This window comes from Leptinotarsa decemlineata, unplaced genomic scaffold, assembly GCF_025532065.1.
Source record: "Leptinotarsa decemlineata unplaced genomic scaffold, Ldec_3_MD MMD2_tig00026328_RagTag_RagTag, whole genome shotgun sequence".
NCBI lineage: Eukaryota > Metazoa > Arthropoda > Insecta > Coleoptera > Chrysomelidae > Leptinotarsa > Leptinotarsa decemlineata.
This window is the reverse complement of record NW_027412688.1, coordinates 1,226,693-1,254,242: the sequence shown is the minus strand read 5'-3', so window position 1 is coordinate 1,254,242 and position 27,550 is coordinate 1,226,693. Positions and strand designations below refer to the sequence as shown.

Here is a 27,550-nt window from a genome sequence, read left to right as displayed (position 1 = left end):
GAACACTAACCACAAAAATCAGTGTCGGGTATTCTGCTTTGGTGGGTGGCTAAAATGATGTTATCTTTTAGGTTAACTTTTGTTTTATAGCACCACAGGAAAGTCTTGATGGTTAGGCAACTTTTTTCTGATACTCAAACTCGTCAATTGGGGTCCTATGGTTAAAAATTTTCGATATATATTCAAATAAAATGTACGTTTTATTTGATTTCTGAGGTATATAAAACAATTCGGGAAAATATATTAGAAATTCATCATTTTCGGACTCCGCTGCCAAAAATGTGCGTCAGTGGTTTTATTGTTCACATCTGTTCTCGTCAATTCGTCCAACTTACATAATTGTCAGTGGGTGTGTGACAGACAGGCACAAATATTCAATCATGTTGGGCTGTGTTATACGTTGGCAACCCACTTTCAGATATTTCGGGTTGAAAATATATAAATCGGAATTAATAGCAACCACCCGGAATCCTGGCAGAAAATAACTTGTTTACACGAACCCGGTGGTATTAATAAAATAGTCGCTGCCATTTCGGATCATATTCAAGCTGTTGATGTAGATATAGATTATTTCGAGTATATTTATTAGTCAGCGGCACGGATCCACCGAAAAATATGTCTTACATAAGTCTTTTTGGTCTGCAAAACGTTTTTAATGTTGTTTAAAACTGATATTTCGAAAAATTTGAGTTCGCCTTGTTCCAAAATTGTGATGAGGTGACATTCCCGATTCGTAATTTCATCCAGAATAATTTACGATTTGACCCAGCCGCCCCTGACCGATATGCCGGCCGACTCAGCGAACAAACACATGACATCACCGCGAAAGAATGCAGTCGGGAATCGCCGGTATAACTCTAGAACCGAACCGACTACAGATTTCTAGAAAAGACCGTTACTGATATAAGCCCGGCTTCCCGACCCAAGAGGGCAGTTCAGAAAGTGAATCGAGGAATTCAAATAGTGGAAATAAATTAAGCGTCAGCTGCTAAGTGTTGAGAATGAATTAGTATGTGATTAGTGAAGTATTGTTGGAAATGAATTTGTTGAAGACAGTTCATTCTTTAATTTGTTAGAAGTGGTGTCAGAAGTGGGATTTGTAAAATAAATCTGTGAGCGCTTGGTGGATAATCTTTGTATTGCAATGAAATTGATCATAAGACTTATTTGTTTGAGCAGTTTGACTGGTAATTCGTTGTTTCGCAAAGTGGACAGCACCGGACTACGGAAATATAAACTGATAGACCTTTTTTGAGAAAAATAGTCTTGTGAAAGTAAATGGGTGTTTTTGGGCTCGGTAAAAATAAGTGGACATATACAGTTTTGTGGAAAATTGACAATAAGAGACAAAATTTGTTCGAAGAAAGTGCGCCTAGTGGACTTGAAAGTCCCGAAATTAGTCTCTGGGTTCGACAGGCTGGATTGAAGAATTATGAGAAGCATGTTGGAAACAATATTTAGATCCAGCGGCATCAGGATTTTGGTGTGCAGTAACCATCTTCCACGACCGAGCATAAATGCTGTGGAGTGTTATTTCCATCGAACTTGACAAATGCAGATATGGAGAGTTCTGCAGGTATCGACATACGCCAGGGATGACATTTTGGGGTGAAATGTCTTCAAGAAGGGGGCAATGTAAAGAATCTGAAGCCGCCCCTAACCGATATGCCGGCTGACTCAGCGAACAAACACATGATATCACCGCGAAAGAATGCAGTCGGGAATCGCCGGTAAAACTCTAGAACCGAACCGACTACAGATTCCTAGAAAAGACCGTTACCGATATAAGCCCGGCTTCCCGACCCAAGAGGGCAGTTCAGAAAGTGAATCGAGCGGTTAAACAAGGAATTCAAATAGTGGAAATGAATTAAGAGTCAGTTGCTAAGTGTTGTAAATAAATTGGTTTGTGATTAATGAAATATAGTTAGAAATAAATTTGTTAAAGACAATTATTTCTTTAATTTGTTAAAATATGTTAATTGTTAGCATGTTATGTTAAAACCTAATTTGATAAATGATTACACTGAAAGTGGTATATTTTTAAGAAAGATTAATTTTTTGAGAAAGAAAGGTTTTGGCTTTCACCTCTCCATCTTTCATTAGGCGCTTCCTATATTTATATTCAAATAAAATAAAGTGTGTGTGAGATATCATCGAAATTTTTCATTTGTTCGAAAGACTTGCCACGGCTTCTCTGAATGGAGCGCATGTGACTCGTAGTCACATCTTCAGTAATTTTAATAGAAATTACGCATCCCTTCATGAACAGATCTACCATCGTTTGTTTGAAGGTGATTGACAATGTTTCATGATGAATTTCATTAGTTCGGACTTCCATTGTCTGATATTATATTAAATGATTTGAAATCCATGAAAGAACTAAAAAAGAAGAAATTAAAAATTAAAGAATAATAATGAAAAAGAATAGCTGAGAAAAAAACAAATATATTCAGCAAAAAAACAGGAATTGAAGTAATAGTGAAGTAATAGTTGATTCACTTGGCTTGGAATCTTTTGACTTTTCAATTTTATTTTATTTATTTTTTGTTCTATTTGTTCCATTTTTACTGGTATTTTATTTCACTATTATTTCAATTCAGGTTTTTTGGCTTATTATTATTGTTATTTTTTCTCAGCTAATAATTTTTATTCTTTTTCTTCAATTTTTAATTTCATCTTTTTTAGTTTTTCCAGGGATTTCAAATCATTTTATATAATATCAGACAATGGAAGTCTGAACTGATGAAATTCAGATCTACCATGTTTCATATATTTTTCAAACTAAAATATAAATATTATCGACAAGTCTGTATATCAATTCGCCTTAGAAATTGTATGATTCACATTTGTTAATTATTCTTTTTTTTGTTTCAGAGGGGACATGGAATCACTATCGATGTTGGAGGTGGCAATGTCACCTATATACCCATTACAAGTAAGTTTTTTCGTTGAATTAAAAAATGTATTCATTAAAGCATTCATCAATCATTTATTCATTGAAAAATGTATTCATTCATTCATTATTTTTGCGAAGAAACCTTTTTGGTTTTCTGCTTCTCTATTTATATTTGGATGAGAAATGCACAGAGATAAAAAAAATCAAAAATAAAAACTGTACACTGAAATCATTCACGAAGTTTGTTTTCAGATTCAAACCATGAGGTATAATATTTAGTTCTTGTTTAAATACACTACTCTTAGACTTCACGTGGATGTTGATATTTTTTGATCACAGATATACAGTTGAAAAGAGTCCGTAAACAAACAAACTGTCATGGAGTTTTTCCAGTCTTCACGTCGATTTGATACTGTACTCACCCCGAATGAATTACTAAATCACCAAAGTTTGAACTTCGTTTGAAGGTGAAATTTGTCTACTTCCTCCTTAAAACTTTTCTTTCCCTAACATGATTCAATATCGTCGCTCCAAAACGTCTCTGTCGTTTATATCCCTTTACGAAACCGATTGCTTCCTTTCGCCCGTGTTATTATAGGAAATAATTTACTTTATCTCGCCCCCAACCCAGTATTTCGCAACTTCAAGTCATTAGAGTTGTTTCAGCTGAAAATGGAAATCGATTTCTGGAAGCTTATTGCTTGGTTGCGAAACAAACGGGGGCGGATATGAACGTCTTTTCAAGTTGTCAGGTTGTCAGTTAGATGATTGGATATAAATTGGAAAGTAGCGCGAGCGGTCTCTATAAAAATTAAATTTTTTATGTATCATTCCTTTTCAATGAAGTACGATGTTGAACAATACGTGTTGAAAAAATGACTGATTAAGCAGGACCTTATTCAATTATAACTGATATAGTGGAGATACTTGACTTAGTGACCATAATTATTTCAAGCACCCAGAGAGTAGTCCTCTTAGGTCTCTGTCTACAAGAGCTGTGACAGGGAATATTTAGCCAAGCCTTCAAACTTTCATAGGCGCCAAAACAATGTTCTACTGCGAAAAGAATGGCTGGTGTTCAGTATTCTCAGCTAAACGATTTCGTCCAGCAGCTAGGCACGTTTGATTTACTGCTATTTTTTTATAGACAAAACACCAGCGGTACAGGAAAATTCATAAGGCGTTCTAAGACCGGTGCCTGTGCGAAAGTAGCGATTCAAATTGGAATTGAATCGCTGGAGATGAAATTCATTTGGAAAAACGATCTCAGGAAGTTTATTTCACATAAACGCAGTCTCCAAATGAAAGAGTTCTTGAACAGTGGAGTTCTAGGTGTACTGAGTTGAATCTCAAAACGATGAGCAGCCACAGTCCCTCGCGTATTTCTGATATGTACCGCTCTTGGTGGAATCAAATGTGTCAAATGTTCACTTCCCTTAAAAGTATCTACAGAAGAGAGACAAGTCTCCAACCTTCCTTCGATGTTTCAGCCTATCGAGGTGTGATGTTCGCGTCTCCAATCAGGCGGATTGCTCTTTTCTGGATGGAATCCAGCAGCTTCAGGGTATGCTTGGGAGCGGAGCTCCATACATGACAATAATGCTCCAAAAAAGGTCTGATCTGAGCTTTATAAAGCATCAAAAGTTGCTGAGGTGTATACAATTTTTTGGTTCGGAACAGTGTTCCAACCTTTTGAGGAGCAGCCTTTGAAATTCCAGCGAGAAAACCGATGCCTGTGATTTCGTGGCATCGAATTGAACTTGGTTACTTTCACCCTAATTCAAAATCACCTCTACAGGGTGTAAATAAATAAGTGTAAAACATTCAAGGAGGTGATTCCTCATCGAAAAAAGATAGGATCTTTCATATAAAGAAATTTCATTGGAGCATCCCTTGTTAAGATACAGCCCCTTAAAGGGGGTACATAAAATTTGTATAACAATTTTTTTCACAAGCACTAAAAGAGTTACAATATTGAAATTAACCTGACGTTTTGTACTACTAAAAAGACACTCAGCCATAAATTTATTTGGTTGGTAAGGGGTGGAAAACCCAACCCCTAAAATTTATTTCCAATGTAACTTTTTATCTTATTATTTGTTTACCGTTTAAAAATTCATTTCCGATAGCCTGTTTCATTCTAAACAAAAAATGTATCTTAGTTTTTTTGACCAAAATAAACCAGTTCGCAGCAAAAAATTATTTTAGGAACAACTACAGAGAGACATCGTCATAAATGCGAAAATACGAAACTAATCTATCTAGTAGGTCCCTATTAGCGATAGTGACAATTTAATTGGTAAGAAGCTATCAGTTTGTCAATTTTCGAAATTGAATTAATACTAATTGTGTGTTGTTGTTCTCTTCTTAATTTGTTGCTTCAATAATCCACTTGTTATTAAAATGGCATACACAAATGAGGAAATGGCTGATATGCATTACGTTTACGGTCTGTGGCAGGGGAATGGGTTAGAAGCTTCTAGAAGATATGCTGAAATGTATCCTCAACGGCAGCATCCTTCACATAGAATATTTGCTCGACTTCATCAACGATTACGAGAATATGGTTCATTCGACAAAAGAACGCAGGATTGTGGTAGCCATCGAGAAGTACGAACACCACAGCTTGAGGAAGCAGTACATAATTTGATTGAAGAACAACCTACTACCAGTACTAGAAAGATTGCTTTCCAGCTAAATGTTTATCATATGACGGTATTTCGAATTTTAAAGGAGCAACTCTTATACCCTTACCACAGGTACTGTTACCGCGAGACTTTCCGAACCGTCTTGAATTTTGCAATTGGATGCTGGAAATTATTAGAAGAAATTGTGACTTTCTGAAGACGATAGAATTCACAGGCGAATGTAGTTTTTCTCGGGAGAAGATTATTAATTTTCATAATTACCACATATGGGCTGATGAAAACCCTCACGCTATTGTCGAAACTGACCACCAAGAACAGTTTTCTCTTAACGTGTGGCTCGGAGTTATTGGGGATGATTTAATTGGGCCTCATTTTCTACCTCCTCGATTAAATGGTGAGGCATACGTTCAATTTTTAAGAGAGTTGCATCCAGTACTGCTGGAGGAAGTTCCTTTGGGCGTCAGAAGGGATATGTTTTTTATGCATGATGGGGCTCCCGCCCATTTTAGTCAAGTAGCATGTCAGCATTTAACTGAAACATATGCAGATCAGTGGATAGGTCGACGAGGACCACAGAACTGGCCCGCTCGATCCCCGGATCTCAATCCTCTCGATTTCTCGAGAGGATTGAGATCCTGTTCGCGATGTAGAGGACTTGAGAAACTGCATCATCGATGCGTGCAGGGTAATCAGAGAGACTCCATGAATATTTGAGCGAATACGTGGCTCAATGCGTCGACGTCTAGACGCATGCGTAATGCCTGAAGGTAGACATATTGAACATTTACTATGATTTCTACATGTTGTGTGTTTTGTTATTAATAAATTAGTTTTGTTTATTACCCTTTAATCGTTTAATGCAGGTACTAACTACAAAATAACAATAAACCCAGTTCGCATTTATTATGACGATGTATCTCTGTAGTTGTTCGTAAAATAATTTTTTGCTGCGAACTGGTTTATTTTGGGAAAAAAACCCAAGAGACATTTTTTGTTTACAACCATGGGTAATAAACAAATAATTCTTACTTTTTTACGAAATCAAATGGACACGTATTAGCAGGTTGTCATAAAAAGCAGAAATTTATTTTTTTTATGAAAGTTCTGAACGTAAATTGTACCTTAAAAATAATTTGAATCGTTTTAAAAAGAGTTGAACTCAATAAAAATACCTTTAAATCTTCAAATTATCTCTAAAACTAATCGTTACAAAAATTTTCTTTCAACAGAGATGTGAAGGTATTCGAAAGACCTTTAAAACAAGGTGCCACTCGACCTACTTTCCTATCTAAATAAGGGTTGTCGGACGCACCCCTCCGCAGGGATGCGTACTAAAAAAAAACTGATTAGTATGAAAGGTGTCCCTCTTTAATTAGAAATCAACGTGTCCGAGTTTTTTTTTAAAAACTTACTTTTTATATTCAAAAACGGCTCTGTTAAGTTTTCGTTGTTTCACACTGTATGTATATTAGCCCTATGCAGCTCATATTTTCAGGCAATGCGATATTCAACTTCAATGTTTGCTTTGTTTCTCCTCAATATTCTGTGTGTATTTTGCTTGTTTACTCGACCTGCTACAAGTATTTTTCATATAACGTAGTCACGTAGTCACCCAGGGCTGGGTATCTAGAGATGCATTTTAACTTTCGATTCAAATTGAAATCTATCGACTCGTTCATCACTTCAGTTACAAATCCTAAATATAGCAATAAAGTTTTATTTGAACTCTCTGAAAGCGCTAATAATTGTCACGTTATCTCCTAAATACGGTTTTTCATTATTATCGGTTCAACACCCATTTCTATATATATACACATCGATAATGACAACACGATAAACTAATCGGTTAGTGGTGGCGTTAGTCTTTCGAAAAGCGGAAGTGTTTCCTATAAAAAATCGCATCAGCATGAGTGGAAACCTTAATAAAGATGGGAAAATTTGCAGAAAACGCGAACGATTGAACCTGATCGATTGGCGTGCCACTCTCGATTGTGAGGATCCTTTGGAACCGATAAAGGAGGGTAATTTGTAATTTTTACGTTCGGAATTCTGTAGCTATAATGTTATGTATCTCTTTTTTTGCAAACTCTGCAAAAAATTTATGAAAGTGTGTATACAGAAAAAAGAAAGAGACTTCGTGTTTGTGGGTCATATAAGCAAGATTTCAAAATTACATCTTCACCATCGTTTTCCAAATAGAAAGAAAGGAGTTACGGCATTGCAGTTCGAAATAGAAGCTGAGGTTTAATCTAAATAATGATAATATTATTTCAGATATTTCCCAGAGATATCGAATACATACTGTTGAAAATCTTACCCTAGAAAAAAAAACGCCAGCCGCCGCTGGTTATCGTGAATCAATTGTGAGATGACCAAGATCGCGCTCAATTCGATTTGCGTTTCGCGATTGTTCTCGTTTTCGCGTCGCTTAGAAATACTTCCAGCAACTTCCCTATGGCCTTCGAGAATAGTTCTACCGGCTTCCGAAGACTTCCGTTGGTATATATAAACACTACCCACTCGCATATCCGAAGTCTAGTGGACAGTGCGGTACGAAGTGATCTAATACGGCGATACACATTTGAATATTAGTTTGAAGTTTCAGTTAGAGTGTTTGCATTGTTGCAGTGAAATGAAGTACAGTGTAGTTAATTATTGGTGAACCCACGAGGAAAAAGTAATAATACAATGAATGGTTAACTGCAATCATAATTAAAAATCAAAAATTCATAATATTCGAAAGTTTCCTGTTCCAGAGTATCCACTTTTCATCATACGTGATGATCCGATTCAAAGAAAGGTCGCTTTGGTTGCGCAAAAGCAAAGAAGAACAGATCTCGAAGCGGGACAATTTCTGTCGATCGTTCAAATTATGGGCACCCATTTTACAAGGTTTTTGACTGTTCCAATATGTTGAGTAATTGAGCAGAGCATGAATGTGAAGTACTTGGGAATTGTGGTGAATACTGGATCATTATTCATAGACCACCACAAGGGAACAATGAAACAACTGAATGGGTTAGCGGGTAAGTTAAGAAGATGGATCGGAAGGGATGTTGGACTGAGGAGAGGATGTATTAGACTAATCTACGAGAGGGTAGTGAAACCTGCGATTATGTTTGAGGTACAAGTGGTGGGTGGTGAATGGGAGAAGAAAGAATGAGGACAGAGTGAAGGGAGAGGTAGGCTCGGCGTACCATCGGGAAGAACATGAATGGGTTCAGGGGAATGAAAGAATCCCCGGACAAAGTAGTGTGAACGAGGCAGAATTGATAGCAATCGAGAAAGTGATTGGAATATGGGATATGAATGAGAGCGTGGCTGTGATAAGCGATTCTGCCATGGCTGTGGAACGGATGAAAGTAAGAAGAACGAGCGAGGATACAGAGAATTATTGAAGAGAGGAATGCAAGGGGAGCGCGGACTTGTTTAATCTGGAAGCGCGGCCATGGAGCAATAATCTCGGAAACAAGAAGGCTCACGAAGAAGCGACGAAAGGCATGGGGAAACTCGATGTCACATGGGACATAGTGAAAATGGGTAGTAAGAATGAAGAGAGAAAGATAATCAAACAACGGGTCAGGACAGAGTGGCAGAGGGAATGGGACACGGGAGAGACTGGGCGGCTGTTCTACAGATTCTGCAAAACAGTCGGTCCTGAATAACTGAATCTGTCACGCAAGGCCACCCAGCTGCTCACGGGACATGGTAATTTTCCGGGATACCTTGCCAGGTTTAACCTGGGCCCGGAACTGCCATGTTTCTGCGGCTATGGCGAGCTCGACACGGCAGAGCATGGGATAGACAGATGCATGGATGGAGATATGACTGGATGGCGTGAATGGAAAGAATATAAGGAGCAGTAAAATGGAGAGATAGCATTGGCGCCAATGAACTGGGGGGTAAGCAATGGTCTCCCCAACTATAGCGGTCATAAACATTGTAGTGCTAGCTAACTTATGTACATAATTATTAGAAGTTATGTTTATTTTGGTTATAATGATGGCATAATGCATTAGATATAGTTCAGAGGCTTACTAATTGTAAACTTGTGATCATAATTGTAATTGCTCTTGGGAAATAAATAAAAAAGGGGTTTTTCGCCTCCACTGGAGGGTGAGTTCGGAGAAGTAGGGGTTTCCTTGACAGTAGTGACGATAGATAGAAGAATTGTAAGGCTTTCAGCCAGGGCAATAGAAAGCGATGGCACTTTTCATGTTCCAATATGTTTTAAACCGTCAAACACCGCAAGGGAGCTGACGCCTAGTTCCTCCGCCATCCCAAGCACCGTTTGTGATGGGTCAGTCTCCACCAGGGTCCTCAAATCTTTGTTCTGGATTACTGTAAGTGGACTACTGCAGGGCTCATCTTTGAGGCTAAATTCTACGGAACAAAATTTTGCAAACCAACGTCGAACAGTGCGTTGACACTATCTTTTTTTTGAGCTGTTTCAGTTGCGTTACAAAATTGTTTAATAATCAGTATATATCACGACACAGTAGAATAAATAATTATTTAGATATGAAGCCACAAAAACACATACCTACCATCGAAACGGACAAACCTTTTGAAAGAACCTAATACTTCACTAATACTTGAAAATATCACAAAACGTTCATATTTCTGATGGGGTCACTAATAATCATCATTGTTATCCAAATCCATTTTTTTCTTTCATTGATCAAATTCTTATAGTGTCACTATCATTATAATTATTTATGAATGCTGTTACCAACAAGAAAACTTCAAAACTTCATTCAACTCCCAGCTTATGGTCGTAATGTTTGAAATTGATGCGACTCGCTATTCAGAAACTTTCTGATCCTGTCTCCCCAGGTTAATCTATTCATCGCTGTCGTCTTGGGAAACCGCTTTCCCCATTTTGAACGAATATAATGATCCGGAGGATGGGCGTGTCCCTTTCCATTTCTCTTTAAGAATTCAGGGAGTTTGAATTTAATTAACTTTGCATTTCCCACTTCGGTAATTTCCTTCCATTAGTAGAACTTCATGGAGGTCTCCGAACTCATTGCATGGCTTGGCGTGGTCGTCGAATGGGTTTAATAAAATATCTGAAAATTTGGATGCTATTGAATTATTTAAATATATGGGGTGGTTTTCAAAAATTGAAAATTATATTTTATCGAGAAGTTAAAACTCTTATCCTTTCCAAATATTCATCTCATACCCTGTACCGTTTCCTTTCCCGTTTCTTGATCGAGAGCAAGAAAGCGATACATGTGCCCAGTTGGAATGACTAGCTCTTGATTTGCGGAGGAAAGGGCGCAGGTCGGTTCTTGTTTCTTTATGGAAACTCAATCATAAGTGCTGAAAAGGGTTACCAAATTGAAACCGTCTACAGATATTTCTAGAAATACTGTACTTCTTTTCAACACCTGTCACTGTCACTGTACAATGGAATAGGAGACACTTCAAGTATACCAATAAAACAAAAAATACGGTTCACTCGAGAGTTTCAACAGAATTTTGCATCCCTACCCTTGAAATGAATGAATGAAAATAATGTCTCAGTAATGAACATAAATTGTTACTGGATATTGAAATTAAAGTGTCGAGGTTCTGAAATTTTCTACTCTTTCCAATAGTTGCCCTAATAGGAAATATAACAACGTACCGGGGCTTAGGTTAGGTTAGGTTACATCCAAAATGATCCTATTCACAGTTTTAGGAATCCTAATATAAAATATATAGTTATGCATATATGAATAATTTATATAAATATATAATTTCACAGTGCGTCATGTATTACAATTTGATATATTCTAATAATAACTTTTTGAATACTTTCATCAGGTAACTTATTGAAACTATCTAAACATTTAAAGAACAATGAATTCATTCCACTCTTACAGTTTGTTCGGGATCTATAAAATGTAATACATGTTCTTGTGTTATATGAAAGAATGTTAATATTTCGAACTAAATATCTGCTAAGATAGGCTGGTTGAATCCCACTCGTAATTTTGAAAATGAAAATCATGCTCAAATAATACAGTCTTTTATGTACCGACTGCCACTGTTGAGTATTCAACATAGATTCAATAGGGGTATACTGGTTGCATCTCAAAATGATTCTCATACCCCGATTTTGTAGTTTCTGCAACTGTCCCATTTAATTTTGGTTGAATAGATACATCGGTGTGGCACAGTAGTCAAAGTGTGGCCTTATTATGCAGTTGTAACATGTTAGTCTAGCAAAGGTTGATAAATATTTTGAAATTCTAAAGAAAAAATACATTTTCTTACATATCTTTCTAATGGTTTATTCGGCATGCTTATTCAAATTTAATTGATGGTCTGTAATAAATCCTAGGTACTTAATTTCATTTACAATTGTGAGTTGATTTATTGAATATGCTGATATCAACTTTGTTAGTATCAATCTTTCTTTGATTCGAATTTGTTGTAACAATCATTGCCTTAGATTTATTGATTTTCAATTTGACTTTATTCACTTCTAGATATAATCCAATGTTCTTCAAAGATATATTGCTATTTTGTACAGCTTCTTTTAAATCACAGTTTTCCGTATATACAAGGGTATCATCAGCAAATAAATTAATATGGTGTGAACCAGGTACATAGTTGATATCATTTATATAAATAATGAATAGCAGTGGTCCCGAAACACTACCTTGTGGTACACGTATGTCATTTATAATTTGATCAGACAGTACATCACAAATTTTAGTCCTTTGATTTCATATACTGCCAGTTCCAGTACTTTTTCTAGGGTTGAAAGATTGTTTATTGGACGAAAATTACTTGCATCACTTATATTATTTATTTTCGGAATTGGATTCAGTGTACTAACTTTGTACTGGTTTGGAAACAGTCCCGTGTACAAGGAAGTATTTATAAGGTTCAATATTATATGCCCAGACACATCGAAAGTTTCTTTTAGGAATTTACTATTTATAATTTCACTTTTATTCACTTTATCAAGAGAAAAAACTATCTTACGTAAAGTTATCATGTTTATTTTTTTTAAATTGACTCAACCTAATGTTTATGGGTTCATAGTCATTCAGTGTCCATATCTCATCACAATATATACTATTTTCTATCTCAATTACACTGTTTACAAAATATTTATTGAAATTATGGGCAATCTCTATTGGATTATCACATATTTTTTTACCATTACTATTTTCAAACATAATTCTCTTTATATTATGACTAGTTGTTTTAGACTTTTCCACATAATTTTTGGATCTTTTTTATTTTCATCAATTTTATTTTCAAAATATATTTTTTCTTTTTTAGAATATTAACATAGGTGTTTCGTGAGTATTTATATTGTTGCCATTTTTGTTCTCTTTCAGAGGTTGCACATTTTTTGAAATTCTTATAAGCTATATCTTTTTCTCTTGATAATGAAAACATTATCAACAATTAACTGGTCATAATATTTCCTTCTCCTGGAGGATCCAGTCATCTTTAGCCGAGGCTAACTCCTCGTCTGATTTTTGAGATCCTGTGTTCTGGAAATCTCTAGCAGTAACCACCTCAAATTACAATTCAAAATTGGAATAAACGGTTTCTTTGTGCCTTTGCAAATAATATATGTATAATGAAAAGTGGAAAAATGCAATACCACACCCCAAATAAAGATTTATCGTCCATACACTCTACTCCAGTTATTGTTCACGTGATTTATATGTATCACGTGTATGCAAAAAAGGTGAAATTTAAATAAATATGATAACGAAAATATCGTCGAAAAGAATACAAATTGATATAATGAATCGCCTGTCATAAGACTAAGAAAAAATTGTATGGAATCATCTTCAGCTGAACACGAGAAGTTTATTAAGGTACCTACCGACCTTTTTTTTCATGAAAGTGGAAGTTTTTTGAGTCACGATTTTCAATCAATAATCGAGTGTAGAGAGGAAATACAGAAAAAATATTTTGCCACTTTCGAAAACTTCAAAAACATTGTAGTGCCATCTTTCCGCTAGTAGTAAAAGTCCTATTGAAATGATGTATGAATAAGGATCTAATCGAAAAGAAATCTTTAAATGTCCAACCCGGGTCGGATATGATTAATTGTGCACAGGGTTGCTACTGGCTATACAATTGTACGAATTGATATACAATTCAATATTTTTTCGTACATGCATAACGAAAAGCATACATTATGACTTATGTTGGTTTCGCATTGATTCGAACGAGTCTACGGTTATATATTTCAATCACTTCGTCCTTCGATAGTCGAGAGTAATCTGTCTATCTCTGTCTTCCGTCTCATTATGATAGGCCTGTCCCGCGTGTCCGTCTATCATAGAAGTCATAGATCACGATAACAGAGCACAAAGCACTCAATTTTCAGATCAGTTAAATGTCAAATCTGTCGGAAACCGCTGACGCTAAAAGAAAAATAAATCCACAGTGAGAAAAGAGAAAAGACGAAGTTTAAATGAATATTAATGAATGTTAGTTGGTAGTTCACCTTCACCCCTATTGATTTTTGTTTTAGAAGACTTTGTGTTGTCATTTGATTTGATACATAATATAAGCTAAAGCTAGATTAGTAGATGTAGAATTTTCTATTAATATTAATGCAAAAAGTAATGAAATCAAAATATTTGCAATAACCACTTCAAAATATTCACATTTCACATACGATGGAGTGTCTGCGCATGAGCTAATCGCTCTATTCCATATTTGCATCATGCGGGAAGCTGTCACTTGTCAATTATTCTGATGACAGTGTTGGCGACCATTGATGCTATACAATTATAGCGAGAAGCACACATTTTCATCTGTCATTTTCGTACAATTTTGTTTTCCTTGGAGCAGCACTGATTGTGCATCATGGTCTTAGCTGGTAAAGCAGAACCTATGGTGTAGGTGTTTGCGAGAGATGAATAATTCGAAATTTTATGTCGAAATATATATTTTCTCGATCCTACAACGTAATGTTGAGTCTCACATACAAAAATTAAACATTGGAGCTCCTCCATTGTGGGATTCAGCTTGTGGATCTTTGATTAATATTTTGGTGCGTGAAAAAATATTTTTGTTATAGTATGACTTAAGATGAAAGCTAAATCTCACCATGTAGGATATTAATAGTTGAAAGTTACACTCTTATATTATTAAGGAATTATTTTAATTACCTTTTAGTTCAAAATTTATCGAATACCGTCACTAATCTCGATGAAATTGAAGTTTTCAACGATACACCTCATGTGAGACATAGATTTTTGAACAAGACATGGAACGGTTTGAAGGAAAAGCGATAAACACCTTTGAATTGGAAGTTTTATCTTCCTCTTGAAGATGATCACTTGGTGATGGAAACACGAGTCGAGGTGTAAAAATAACGATTTGGTGTTGGGAAAAACTCCAGTAATATTCAAAATTGTTATGGATAATCGTCGAAAGACTATTAAAGAAGTTGCTGAGGATGTCGGTATATCGATTGGCTCATGTCATGAAAGTTTTTCGTAAATTTTGGCCATGAAGCGTATGGCAGCGAAGTTCGCTCCAAAGTTGCTGCATTTTGACAAAAAAAAACCGACGTTTGAGAATCTCTCAGGAACTGTTGAATGACGTCAACGGCGATCCAGATTTGCTTACAAGGGTGACGAATTCAGGTGCAGAATATTATGAATATTCACACTGAAATACTGTTCAAAGATTATTTGGTAACATAATAAGTAAAAAATTCCCATACACAACCTTGTGGTTTTATTGGGTTCTCTCTATGTTTATTACCCATTATCTAGGACAAACAATTGATTGATTTGTTTTTTTTTGTATTCTTTCTGAAATCGCATACGATATATTTGGAAATTCCTTCTGTTGCTAGTGAATAACCATATCATTATTATTATTTTTTACCGAAGTATGCGTGCGATAATTCCAATTTTCCACATCGGAAATATGGCAACAATGTTTCTTTTCTCGGTAAATATTACTTCAATAAAATTTCTGCGGGAAATGCAGGTCTTACGAAATATCTGCCATTTATTTTTGTTGATTTATCAGCAATACGTTGCATACAGTCGTAAATGCACGTCACCTACTTATTAAAAATTGGTTTTCTTTGACATTGTTTCATTTTGTCTGCGGCAACAGAGATTTTTCAATCGAGGTGTGCTTAAAGGTCAGTTTCTATAATATTTTCTGTTGCAGGAAGTTGAATAATCATAATACACAGTCTTATGAACGGTTAGTGACAGTATCCATTACTGAAAGTTCAGTTTTTATGTTGTTTTATATTCTTATGAAACAAAAATATTCCCATCGACATGAAAATCAGAGCATGATTAAAATTAGGATATAATTCCTGAGTCTGTCGATACTCACAAGGTTTGTGTTTAGAGGAAATTCGTGGTTCAGCCTAGTATCATTGATTAGATCTATGCCGGGTCGAAACAGCGCTGCTTGGTGTTAAAACACACACAAACGAAACAAACTCGTTGATTTTCTGAAGATTTTCTTGTCCAAAATAATTCTCCAGAATAATCTCCAGAAAATCAATAACTTTGTTCCAAAATACCTATTTTATTTATATATATGTTATATATATATATAAATAAAATAAGGAAAAATTGTGGACAGAACACTCAAAAAATTAAGGCAAACCGCGGACACGTGTTTCTGGCTATTGGCCTCATCAGCGCGGTGTCCGCGGTTTGCTTTCATTTTTTCGAGTGTTCTGTCCACAAATGTTCCCTTTTGATTTATATCATACACACTCAAATAAAAGATGATTATATAAATTAGAGAATAATGTTCTCATATAACTCTTCTGAACTACCACACAATAAATCTTTTACTGATATCCGAAATTTATAGTTAGGTATATTCTCTAAAAATTTAATATGGACGGTAAATGTAGGTAAATATCAGTTCATGTTTGTTAATCTAACAGACTGTAAAATTAAGATTCCAAAGACTGTAAGAATTTTATATGGTTCAAGCAAGGGTTTGCAGGAGTCTCAACTTTTGGCAATGCATATGAATCTTATAGCTTTTATATCTTATAAGTTATTCTCACTGCAAAACACCTTTTTTATTGAGGGTTAAAATATGATCGGTGAATTGAAGTTTATTGCCGATTATTACCTCTAAAAACTAGCTATGTTTTCAATCATCTTGTCTGCGTCCTTTGTTGTTGATGGTATGGTGTCAATGAATCAGCAAATTGATATTATGTGAGAATTACATAAAGTTTTATTTCGCCCTAATATGTGGTATATAGATAGAAAAGTATCGGTCCCAGTATTGAACCTTGTAGTACGCCATTTTTTATTTCGTTTCTTCCTGTGAAATGCTTCTTGAACCATCCAACGTGAAAGTCATGACAATAACCAAAGACAATTGTAATATTCCGCATGCTTATCGATGTAAATTATTACATCCATCTGTATTTCGAAACCGACAATAGTAGGTACGTCGAGTAAGCACATTATAATCTGTAGATTCCACTGAGTTTCTCTGTTTAATGGATCACGATACTCGTATACTATAATCGTAACGCAGGAGGCAGTGCATACAGAAGAGGGGTTAGGTTGTTGACTCGTAATTGTTATGAAGAAAGTTGGTCGCCGGTACGTTCACACAACACAATTCACTTTACGGCCATTAGGCATTTAATCCTCAGCGTCATGGATATGATTTCTTTTCTAGTAATAACGGTCGGCGTTCGAGAAATTTAATAAACGGCTTTGTTGAGAAATTTGACTGTTGGTGAGGGGTATTTTGTTGCTGTTCGGCGAAATTGTTTTCCTGTGATGTGTTTACTTCCCAACGACATGGTCTTCCGTATCTTGGTGTGCGTGGTGACGATTGGATAAGATATTTGTAGGCCGACATCTCTAAATGAAGTGTTTGAGTGAAATTGTCGGCCTCCATTTCGCAAAGGAATATGTTATAGGTATGTACAACTGAATACAAAGTCCAGGGAAATGTCAGGAGTAGATCGATAATTTTTCGCCGTAACGTTTGTTTTGTTTTGTGAAGTAGATACAATAATTTAGTAAAACAACTCAGTGCCCCGAGAATCTGAATTTTTCTTATTGTAACGTACAAAACGTTACATTCGAAAAAATTAATTTTACAGATGTCATTTAGTTCAAAATAAAAGCGGCGTTGCCAGATAATAATAAAGCCTTCGGAACACCCGAATAATCGAATTTTATCGTCGAAACGTTTGAAATTAAATTTTATTTGATGATCATAATTTCAGTTTGTTTTGTGAAGTATATAAAATAGTTTCGTGAAACAACTCGATGTTTCGACAACCTAAATTTATCTTCTGATACGTATGAAATCAACTTCAAAAAATTCAATATAACTCAGTGTCGTATGTCAAACCGAGCTCGTGTAGTTCAAAAATGAAAACGGCGTTGTCAGCTCGTAATTAAACCTTCGAAACACCCTAAAACAATCCAGACAGTCAACATTCAAAATTAGCTTCAGTAAATGAATATACTTTGTGTCGTATGTCAAACTGATGTCACGTAGTTGAAAAAAAGCGGTGTTGCCAGATCACGAAAACAAATGGAAGTTTTACGGACTTCAAAATTTTATTGAGATTTGATCGGATGGCATAATTATAACGTATGTTTGTTCGAAATCGATAAACTGAAGAATTTCTTTCAAAAATTCTTTCATCTCTAGAAGGCTGCATTAGGAATACTACAATAATGTTACACCCTAGACCCTAGACGGCAAACATTTGTCTAATGGAAGTCAATTATTTGGCCTGCGCTTGAGTAGAGTAACTAGTGTAATACAGAAAGAGACAGATAATCTTGATTTATTGACCAATAACTTCAAGTTTTCACTGACAAAACACGAGTACAAAAATTGTAACCTTAAAAATTATCTAGAATTTCAAACACAAATTGAAAATATTGCATACTCAATACAGATATACGCCTTAAACAAATATTGAACACGCTTGGGAAAGCTTTGTATTGTATAGTGGAATACATGTCGCGGTTTTGTAAACTGTTGAGTAAAAATGTCAAAATGAAGTGTTATAAATGTATAAATGCGATTATCCTACGAAATAATTTTACACGCTCCTCTCGCTTACTTTTTGCTGTACGAAATTTGAAATTAGAAACGAAAGTATAGAACATTGGTACATTTTTAATGAAAAAATAATCGAAAACCTATTTCGGTTTAACTGGAAATGAATTTCAAACAGAATCATGTATATTTTCAGAATATTCAATATAATATGAAATACTCTATTTACTCAACAAACAAGTGTCCATTTCCTTACAAAATAAAATCAAAATAAAGTCGATGATTTTCGATAATTGAAAATATTAGTGAAATTTTCTTCCTTATACGTGTAATTGAGAAAATTTCGGATATGCGGTTGCTTAGGTACCTCGTTCACAGGCAGATGGGGCGATGACGAACATGTTGTTTGTCGTTCGCTTCAGCCTGGTTCAAAAACTGATACTCTAAAGGAATTCGATTTTTAATCTTTCAGATAATTTGTTTGAAACATGATCATTGAAAGGTATCATCTCTCCTGTACTACAAAAAAGTGTCAGATTCTAATCATGCGGTTCATTTTTCTGTGCCAGTGAAAAAGTGCATCATTTTATTTTCCACAATAAATATATTATAATAAGATGAAGTAGAAAGCTTTAAAACTTTCCCTCTTTTATCATTACCGTTTGTGTTATTTTTGTCTTTCAGCAACAAATCTGGTGATTCTGTTGGCCAGATTTTTAGCCACCCCTCTTTTTTTAAATAGCAGATAGTTTTGCCTGATCCCTCTTTGAAAATCTTTCACAAGTGAAAAAGAAAGATAAAACAGTTAACGTTTCAGTTGAATTTGAAAATTGCTTCGCTTCGATGTAGAATTATCCTTCAAATAGCGTATTGTTTCCGTCAACAATACTTTCAGTTCAGGAATTTTGAGTAAGTTTCTGATGGAGTCAACAAATGTTTTATAAATATGTCAATACAAAACGTCGCTTTGACAATTCTTTGTTTTTCTCAAAGTTTTCGTCGCCACTTTGCCACGAATATGGCACAAAGTGCCTGAGAGAGATAGAAAAGAAATATCTCCAGAAATATCACCGATTATTTCCTTTCTATATACATAAAAGCACGATGATTCATTCATTGCATTCTGTCATTACGATCGAACCAGTTGAGGTAGCATGAAGTGCGAGCTAGAAAGAAGTCTGGGGTGCATAACACCAATATTGCTTCTATATTTAACCTTAGTGAGCATGCAGGTTCATCGATACTCGGTTGAAAGTCACGTTTACGTCTCGTTTTCATTTTGGTTTCAGTGTTGATTGTCGCGTTTCTATGGTTGTTTAACTACATCGACGATAAGGATTTCTTTGGGTTCGCGTTTTAAGTTACCTGATTTGTTTGTGCTCGTACCAAAAATATTGATGATAACGGTGAGTTATGAGATTAGTGATGCGTCTATAGAACTGTATTCTGTCTGGCCCTATAAGACGGAGGAAAATCTTCAATCTGTACGAAAATGAAATGACATTTAATTCATGGAATAAATGGATTCAACCAATTCCATCATTCAAGTCAGTTATAATTTCATAAGTTCATAATTTGTCGATAGCACAAAATGAGGGCCCAAGTCATAAAACGGTCGTAAAACTCGTAAAATCATAGGCGGAGGTTCCTGAGGTGTTTATTCATTAAATATAAAGCTTCAGTTCATATTCGAAACTTGCCTTGAAAGGGTGAAGTTGTTACGAACGAAAATAATTTTTGGTTTAGTACATTTTTTAATCGCATTTAATTTACGGCTCGTTGGTGTTTCGGCGTCTACGGCAGTAATTAACGTCTCTAATATTTATTTTGCGAATTTTGTGCAGTGCGTGAGTAACTTTTTTTCATATTCCTACAAACGTATACGTACCTTTCGTTCCTGCTTGTTTTGTTTGATTGCTTGCGATGGCTTCGTCATCATCATCAACATCATCAAGTTTTACACCGGTACTGTTGCGTACAGTCAGTAAGTCTGTCTATTCACCAAGAGAGAAGACTATTGTTTTGAACGTTCACGATGCTCTGGTTTCTCAGAATCCCACAAACACTGTTCAGAACATAATCAAGAGTTGTGCCAACATGACGGGCGTAGGGGAGTCAACAATATATAGGTTCCTATCAGAAAGAAAAAAAAAAGGTATAGCTAACCGAAATACAAACGAATACTTAAAGAGGGGGAGAAAACCTATTGAAATTGATGAATTTGCCAAAAATGGTACTCGAAGGAAAATTCACGAATTTTTTTACAAAAAAAGAAATACCCAACTTAAACAAAATTTTACAAGAAGTTAGAGACGACCCGGATTTGCCTCATGTCGGACGAACCAAATCGTGGCAAGTTTTAAAAGAATTAAATTTCCGGTGGGAGAAATCAGACCGAAAATCACTTTTGATTGACCGGGAAGAGATAATATGTTGGAGAAGAAAGTATCTAAGATCTATACGAAAATTTCGGGCTGAAGGAAGGCCAATTTACTATCAGGACGAAACGTGGGTAAACGCAGGTCATACTCTCACAAAAATTTGGACAGATAAAAATATATCAAGCTCCAGGCAAGCCTTTATGGAAGGTTGGTCTACTGGTATTTCCCCACCCTCTGGTAAAGGCAGTAGATTAATAGTTTCTCACATTGGCAGTGAAAAAGGATTTGCTAAGCTTGGTTTGTTGGAATTTGAATCCAAAAGCACAAAAGACTATCACGAGGAGATGACAGCTGATGTTTTCGAAGAGTATTTTGAGCAGATGATTGAACATATACCACCAAACTCAATTATAGTATTAGATAATGCACCTTATCATTCACGACTAGTTGAAAGACTTCCAACGACTGCGTAGAAGAAACAGGATATCATTGACTGGCTGCGGAATAAGTCCCTTCTTACGAAGATGGAATGGTTAAAGCAGAACTTTTAAAAATTGCCCGGCAACACAAATCTAAGTTCAAGAAATACGTAGTTGACAAAATGGCGGAAAGACGAAACATCACAGTCCTTAGACTTCCACCCTACCACTGCGAATTAAATCCAATTGAACTCATTTGGGCACAAATGAAAAGCTATGTGGCTAGAAAAAATACGTCATATAAAATACAAGCTGTACGTGAATTGTTATATGAGTCTTTACAACATATTACAGAACAAAATTGGCGAGATGCAGTAAGACATGCAATAGAAGAAGAACAAAAAATGTGGGATCTTGACAATATAATTGATGCGACTGTAGAGACACAACCGCTAATTATTAACCTGCAAGACGACTCGGATTCCGAAGATGATCCTGTTTATTTTGAATTTGAATAGTTTTGTAAGTAATCGTAGTTTATATCATTTAAAAATAGGTATTAATTAAATAAATGTATCTTTTACAAATTGCAAGTAACTTATTATTTTTGAATAAAATAAAGAACTTTTATCGCAGGATCGTATGAAGTATATATATATCAAAAGGGCTCCACGAAGTTTAAAATTTATAGGCCAATTATATATCTTTTATTCCATTATTCATGCCAACGGAGATTGGGAGAAAATTTGTTAGTTATCAATTGAATAACTTATTGAAAAATGGTGATAAAACTTTTTTTTCTATTGGACTCGATTCATTCAAGTGTTAAGAAGATACTAGATTTTTTTTTTAATTTTTGAAATGACATTTTATGTTATAAAAAATTATTTCTTTTGATAAACTCTCTTTAGCAGCAGCGCGCGCATGCTGTAACAGCCGCGCGGAACCCTATTTTCAACGTCAAATTAAAATTATAAATAATGAAGATAGACTTTCGGGAGTCGTGACTTTTTTATCGGAAATGTCCTTCTCTTTAACGAGCTTTTTTCAAAATTGCTCAAATATTAATATTTTTTGAGTTATTAACGAAAAACTAAATACCATTTTTTCAATCTCATTTTGTTAATAACAATTCCAATTTTTTACCTGCACCAAAATCCTTCAAAAACATTTCTCTAGAGGTGATTCCGAATCGAATGAGCTATCGCCCATATTTTTAGAACCTTTATCTCTATTTTTCATGTTTTGGAACTTGTTGATTAGACTAATACACCTATCCTCACAAACTTCAGCATTTATATTAGTATAGATTAGAATGAGTTAATTTTGGTAGACTTTGCCAGTAGTCTGAAACTTTTCCTCCAGATATTGTATGTTTCTTTGTCAAAACATAAAACAATGCCAGTGGCAGGTTCTGCTTCAATGACATTGATTTCAGCGTCCTTTACAAGGTAGTCAGAAGCTTGATAACCTTCCAGACCAATGTCTGATGGAATCCAAAACGGATAAAAATTGTTGAGCAGGTTTCCGCCAGAAATACAGTTTTATAGGTTCCTAGGAAGACGGATATTTCTGTTCTGGATATACAACTGTATACACCAGAATCTAAAGGAGTTTTTGATACATCTATGGACCAGCTATGTGCTCTAACTATTTTTTTCCCTGTAAGATCCAGTTCTCTAGCCGCGACTATGAGTGTTTAAGGCAGCTGCAGCTACTACACTATGCGACACTCTGCATAAGTTTAGTTTGTTCAGTCAGAAATATTTTCAATTCTGTATGTTGTTCATCTAGCCTCTTTTTCCATAAAAGTGTGGAGAGGAGGTAGGTCTAGAAGGAGGTCATGGTGGCTGACGATACGGTACACCTAACACTGGATATATCAAGACCTATAAATGATAGAGCTTTACCTCGACCGTTTCTGAAAAGCTTTTGACCCCCAGGCAATTGCACCATATCTGATCATTGGTCATCCACTGTAGAAACAATACTTTCCACAGATCCGTCAACATGTTCATAGGTTTATCTGCTTTTCCGTAAAGACCTTTTCCAAGTGAGCATTCCAGGTTGATTTTTAATCGAGGATGAAATGAAATGACCTCATTATTGAGGGAAAGTGAAGTTAAACCTTCCAGGTTCCTCCTCCTGGTAAAAGGGGTTATAATATATTATTGAAGATGGTGAGATAATAAGGTGCAACTGCAATATGAGGTAAAGAAATCGGAAGTCGGGCAAAATAAGTTATTGGCCAAACGTACGAACATTTTTTGTAGTAAACAGAAACAGGATACTATTATACGAGGTGATAGTCAAACTAATTACTCGAGAACGAAATTTTTCTTGACTATCAACCATTCTGGAAAACTCGTATGGAATCTACATTCAGTAATTTAGTTGCTAAATTTGAGAACAACATTCAAATCCTAGTGGTTGAAGTAAATATTGTATTATTTTATTGTTTCATCGCCAATAACTGGTGGAGGTTATTTACATATAAACTCGACAATATCATTTGTTAACTTATTCCAATAGTTCTGGGTATAATCATAATATCATATTTGTTTATTTATGTGTGTGAATTTAAAGACAAAAAATTCTAATCGATCAATAAGGAAAATTGAAAACCATATAAAACATTGCTCCATCCAATAACATCATTACTCAGTATATTCTTTCAAAATGACGATTTTAATGAGTTTCAACTACAATATTTCCAATGTCATATTCAATACATTTGATTGATGAACAAGAATATCTGAGTGAGTTTTGCTGTTTTTCGATTAGATAATTTCCTTGGCTTTGTTTACAAATGTTTTTCTATCTTTGACTTTTGCAATAACATGTTTGTTTCTACCACATACTTATACATCAGGAATATTAGTCAAATGAGGACAAGATAGCCAGCTATGAAGTTTTATGAACCTTTTTTTTTGCCATCCCAAAACTTGTCTCAAAACTCATTAATCGTGGGTTGTCCGTGACTACAGATATTCCAAGGTCAAAAAATCGTTTTTTTTTTAATAATTATTGCAAATATCTCGTTTTGTATGGCGTTTTATGACAGTTTGGAATAAAATATCTAGAAAAGATCCGCAGTTCGAGTACTTTAATTACAAAATCAATAATTCCAGTACAGTTGGTTCAGAATTAAACATCAAATAGGTAGTATAAAAAAGCTCAGATAGTAATGAACTCAGCATTAAGTATAACTAAACAGATATATGACATTAGACACCTACTAGTGTGCATTACGTTCGGGTTGAGGTAGTTGTTTACTGTAACGTGTTTTATCAAATGTAATTCCTTATCAAAATTCCCGATTTCCATAGAGATTTTCAACAAGGAATTGAATTTGATGAAACAAATTGCAGTAAACAACTACCTCAACCCGAACATGGTTTATCACATCCATGACAAAAAACTTCTCAAACAAGCTGTTACACAAGTATACCCCTAAATTAAAAAATAACGCTATAAAAAAAATCTGTTTAAAATCTGTGTTTCCGTTAACCAGCTGTCGCACCCCTACGAACGACAACCCTCAGAAGTAGAAACTTGTGCGAGCTAAGGATTAACGAGGTCTTACCTTTTAACTTATGATTCCTAACACCAACAAAACATTCACATATAGAAGAAAATCATCGGTTTAAATGAAATATAAAGAAAAATTAGTAAAAAATGGACAAAACTAACGAATCGAGGGTCTATAAACTAACGTGTGGATCATGCCCAAAAGTTCATATAGGAGAGATTTTGAGAATTTTCAAAAAGAGAATCGTCGAACATAAAAGAATTTTCGAGCTAAAGAAAACTAATTCCAATAAACGCAAATGTTCAAATTTTTTCAAACGACCAACAGCAAGTTGTTCATTCACCATTATTGAACGTGTTCTCATCAAATAAAAAACATATTACCTGTTTTCCTGGAAATAATATTGTATTTTGGAAAAAATTTTGGCTTTCTACTTCAATGTAATTAAAATGTACATGAAAAAATTTAATATGTCATCAATATAGTAAACTTAATAGTCTCCGCTAGTTATTGCAATATATTACTAAAGATCTTGAATTATAAATATCAATAATAAATGTTTCAATATAAATTCCACCATCGTTAGAAAATTAATTTATCAATAAATTTTTTGGTAATCCTGTTAATAACAAATGAATCAGCTGATTTTGAAATACAATTTTATCAGATTTTATGAAATTTATTCTTCAAATAAGTGTTTTGGTGCATTATTTTTCATAAGAATTTAAAAATTAAAATTTAATAATAATTAAGACCAAATATACGCGGGTCTAATGCACACTCATGAAATATAAAAAATTACTTGATAGTGTGTCGTAGTGTGATTTTGCTTTCTTTGTAGGAGGCTGCTTACTTTCACTTTCTAAATTATCACTGTCAGACATATTTCATTTTCAATTATTTTTAAAAATTATTTATTCAGTAAAACAGGTTATGTAAACTGTAGTAAACACAACTTCATACACTATAGGTATCCCGAGCTCAGTGTGGCGAGAGAGAAAGCATAATACCAAACCAGTGAGGAGAGAATCGCACAGTCGCTTGCGCATGACGAATCGTCGCCACGGCATGCATCGCCACGCTATCAACCGGTTTTACATGCGGCTATAGATGTTTCACATCAAAACACTCATCTCTATTCAGTTCGTATTCCAAACATTCGTTATAGAAATGAATCAGGTATTACTCACAAGATTGATACACAATATAATGTTTGAAAGAGGTAAAATTTCACCTACATAATTAAAATTATGACTTTATGTCACAATTGAGTTGAATCTACTGATGACAGTATGTAATGACATTCATTCGCCTTTCTACTTCTTCACCTTTTTTTGTATAAATGTGTAAAAATGGAGAAGAGGAAAACCAAAACCTTTCTTTCCCAAAAATTAATCTCTCCTGAAAGTGTACATACCCCTTTCAATTTGAACATTGTATTAATTTGTGCTTTCTAAATCTACTTATTTGACCAGATTCAGCCATTTACCTAATAAGTTAACTACTGTTATCTGAAAGACATTGTAAAATAGTTTGATGTACCAGTGACTGATGAAACAACCGTGTAGCGAAACGCTTTTTAAATAAAATTTATTGTGAAAATGATATAATCATTATCAAGGATGAAGTTGGAAAATTGTAGAAACAATAAATTCATCAACCTAGTGAAAATAGCTTTGAGTTGAAGACTGTTCAAAACTATAAGCGTTATAATTTCTCCATTATGAAAGGAGCTTGTTATACAGGAAAATTTAGAGAATTACGTGCTGATACCTTAAGATTCAAATAAGAGATCTAATGTCCAAGCTAATATACAAAGGAAGTAACATATAATTATGTTGCCGAGAACTTTTTTTCATTGTTTCATTGTGAATTTCAAATAGTTGAAAATAGGTGAACTCTGAGAAAACATCAGTATTATTTTATTTTTGAAGAAAAGGGGCCTTCTTGTTGCCTGATACAGTTTCTTTCAGAACATCAATGGTGTTTTTCTGTAATCTAATTCAACGATTGGGTGGCATTATCATACAATGTAATTTCATGTAAAAATTCTGACAAGACAAAATGACGGCGTTCTTCGAAACATTCGAAATGAGTTTATCTTGAATCGTGTCGTAGCAAGATATGAATGAACACGTAAAAATAGAAACGCCTCAGTTCATCGATCCTTTTATACGCATGGTAAGTAGGCCAATATGTAAAAGTAAAAACGTGACCGTGAGAAAACCATCATTATAAAACAAGTGTTAATCGTTGTTTGATGTCGGTGGTGTTGACATTTGAATCTATTGTCATTGTTGACAAAAAAATGACGTTGTGTGCAAGGTAGATCCGCTTTTAGTTCTCGAAAGATGTCATGAAATCTACTTCCAAGCAGGTGGTAAGGATAATGTGCAATATATTCAGAACAGTTGTATATGCCCGTCCTCCTATCCGTCAAGAATAAACTGTATAACAATCAGTGACTACCTCTATATTGCTTCATACATACTCAGAGGCATAATTAATCAACCGCTCACCTTGTATTTCCACTAATATTCAGAAACAGTCAAATTTATATCACATTTCATGAGAGGGTATGTTGTAAACTACCCTTAAGGTAAAAAAAGGGTAAATTTTCGTTATGTGGACACCCGGCGATTTTGAAAAAATTTTTG

General features: G+C 34.8%; 1 protein-coding gene across 5 annotated transcripts in view; it reads left to right on the top strand.

The window, feature by feature from the left end:
* The window catches only part of LOC111517926 (uncharacterized), a 238,757-nt gene that overhangs the window by 182,770 nt on the left and 28,437 nt on the right, over positions 1-27,550 (top strand). For 3 of the 5 annotated variants that reach the window (XM_074182171.1, XM_074182173.1, XM_074182174.1), the window contains exon 2: positions 2,875-2,935. In XM_074182171.1, coding sequence (XP_074038272.1) covers positions 2,875-2,935 — 61 coding nt within the window. Of the gene's footprint in view, positions 1-2,874; positions 2,936-17,014; positions 17,459-27,550 lie in introns of those variants that run through there. The other 2 variants (XM_023174225.2, XM_074182172.1) reach the window with 2 other exon arrangements.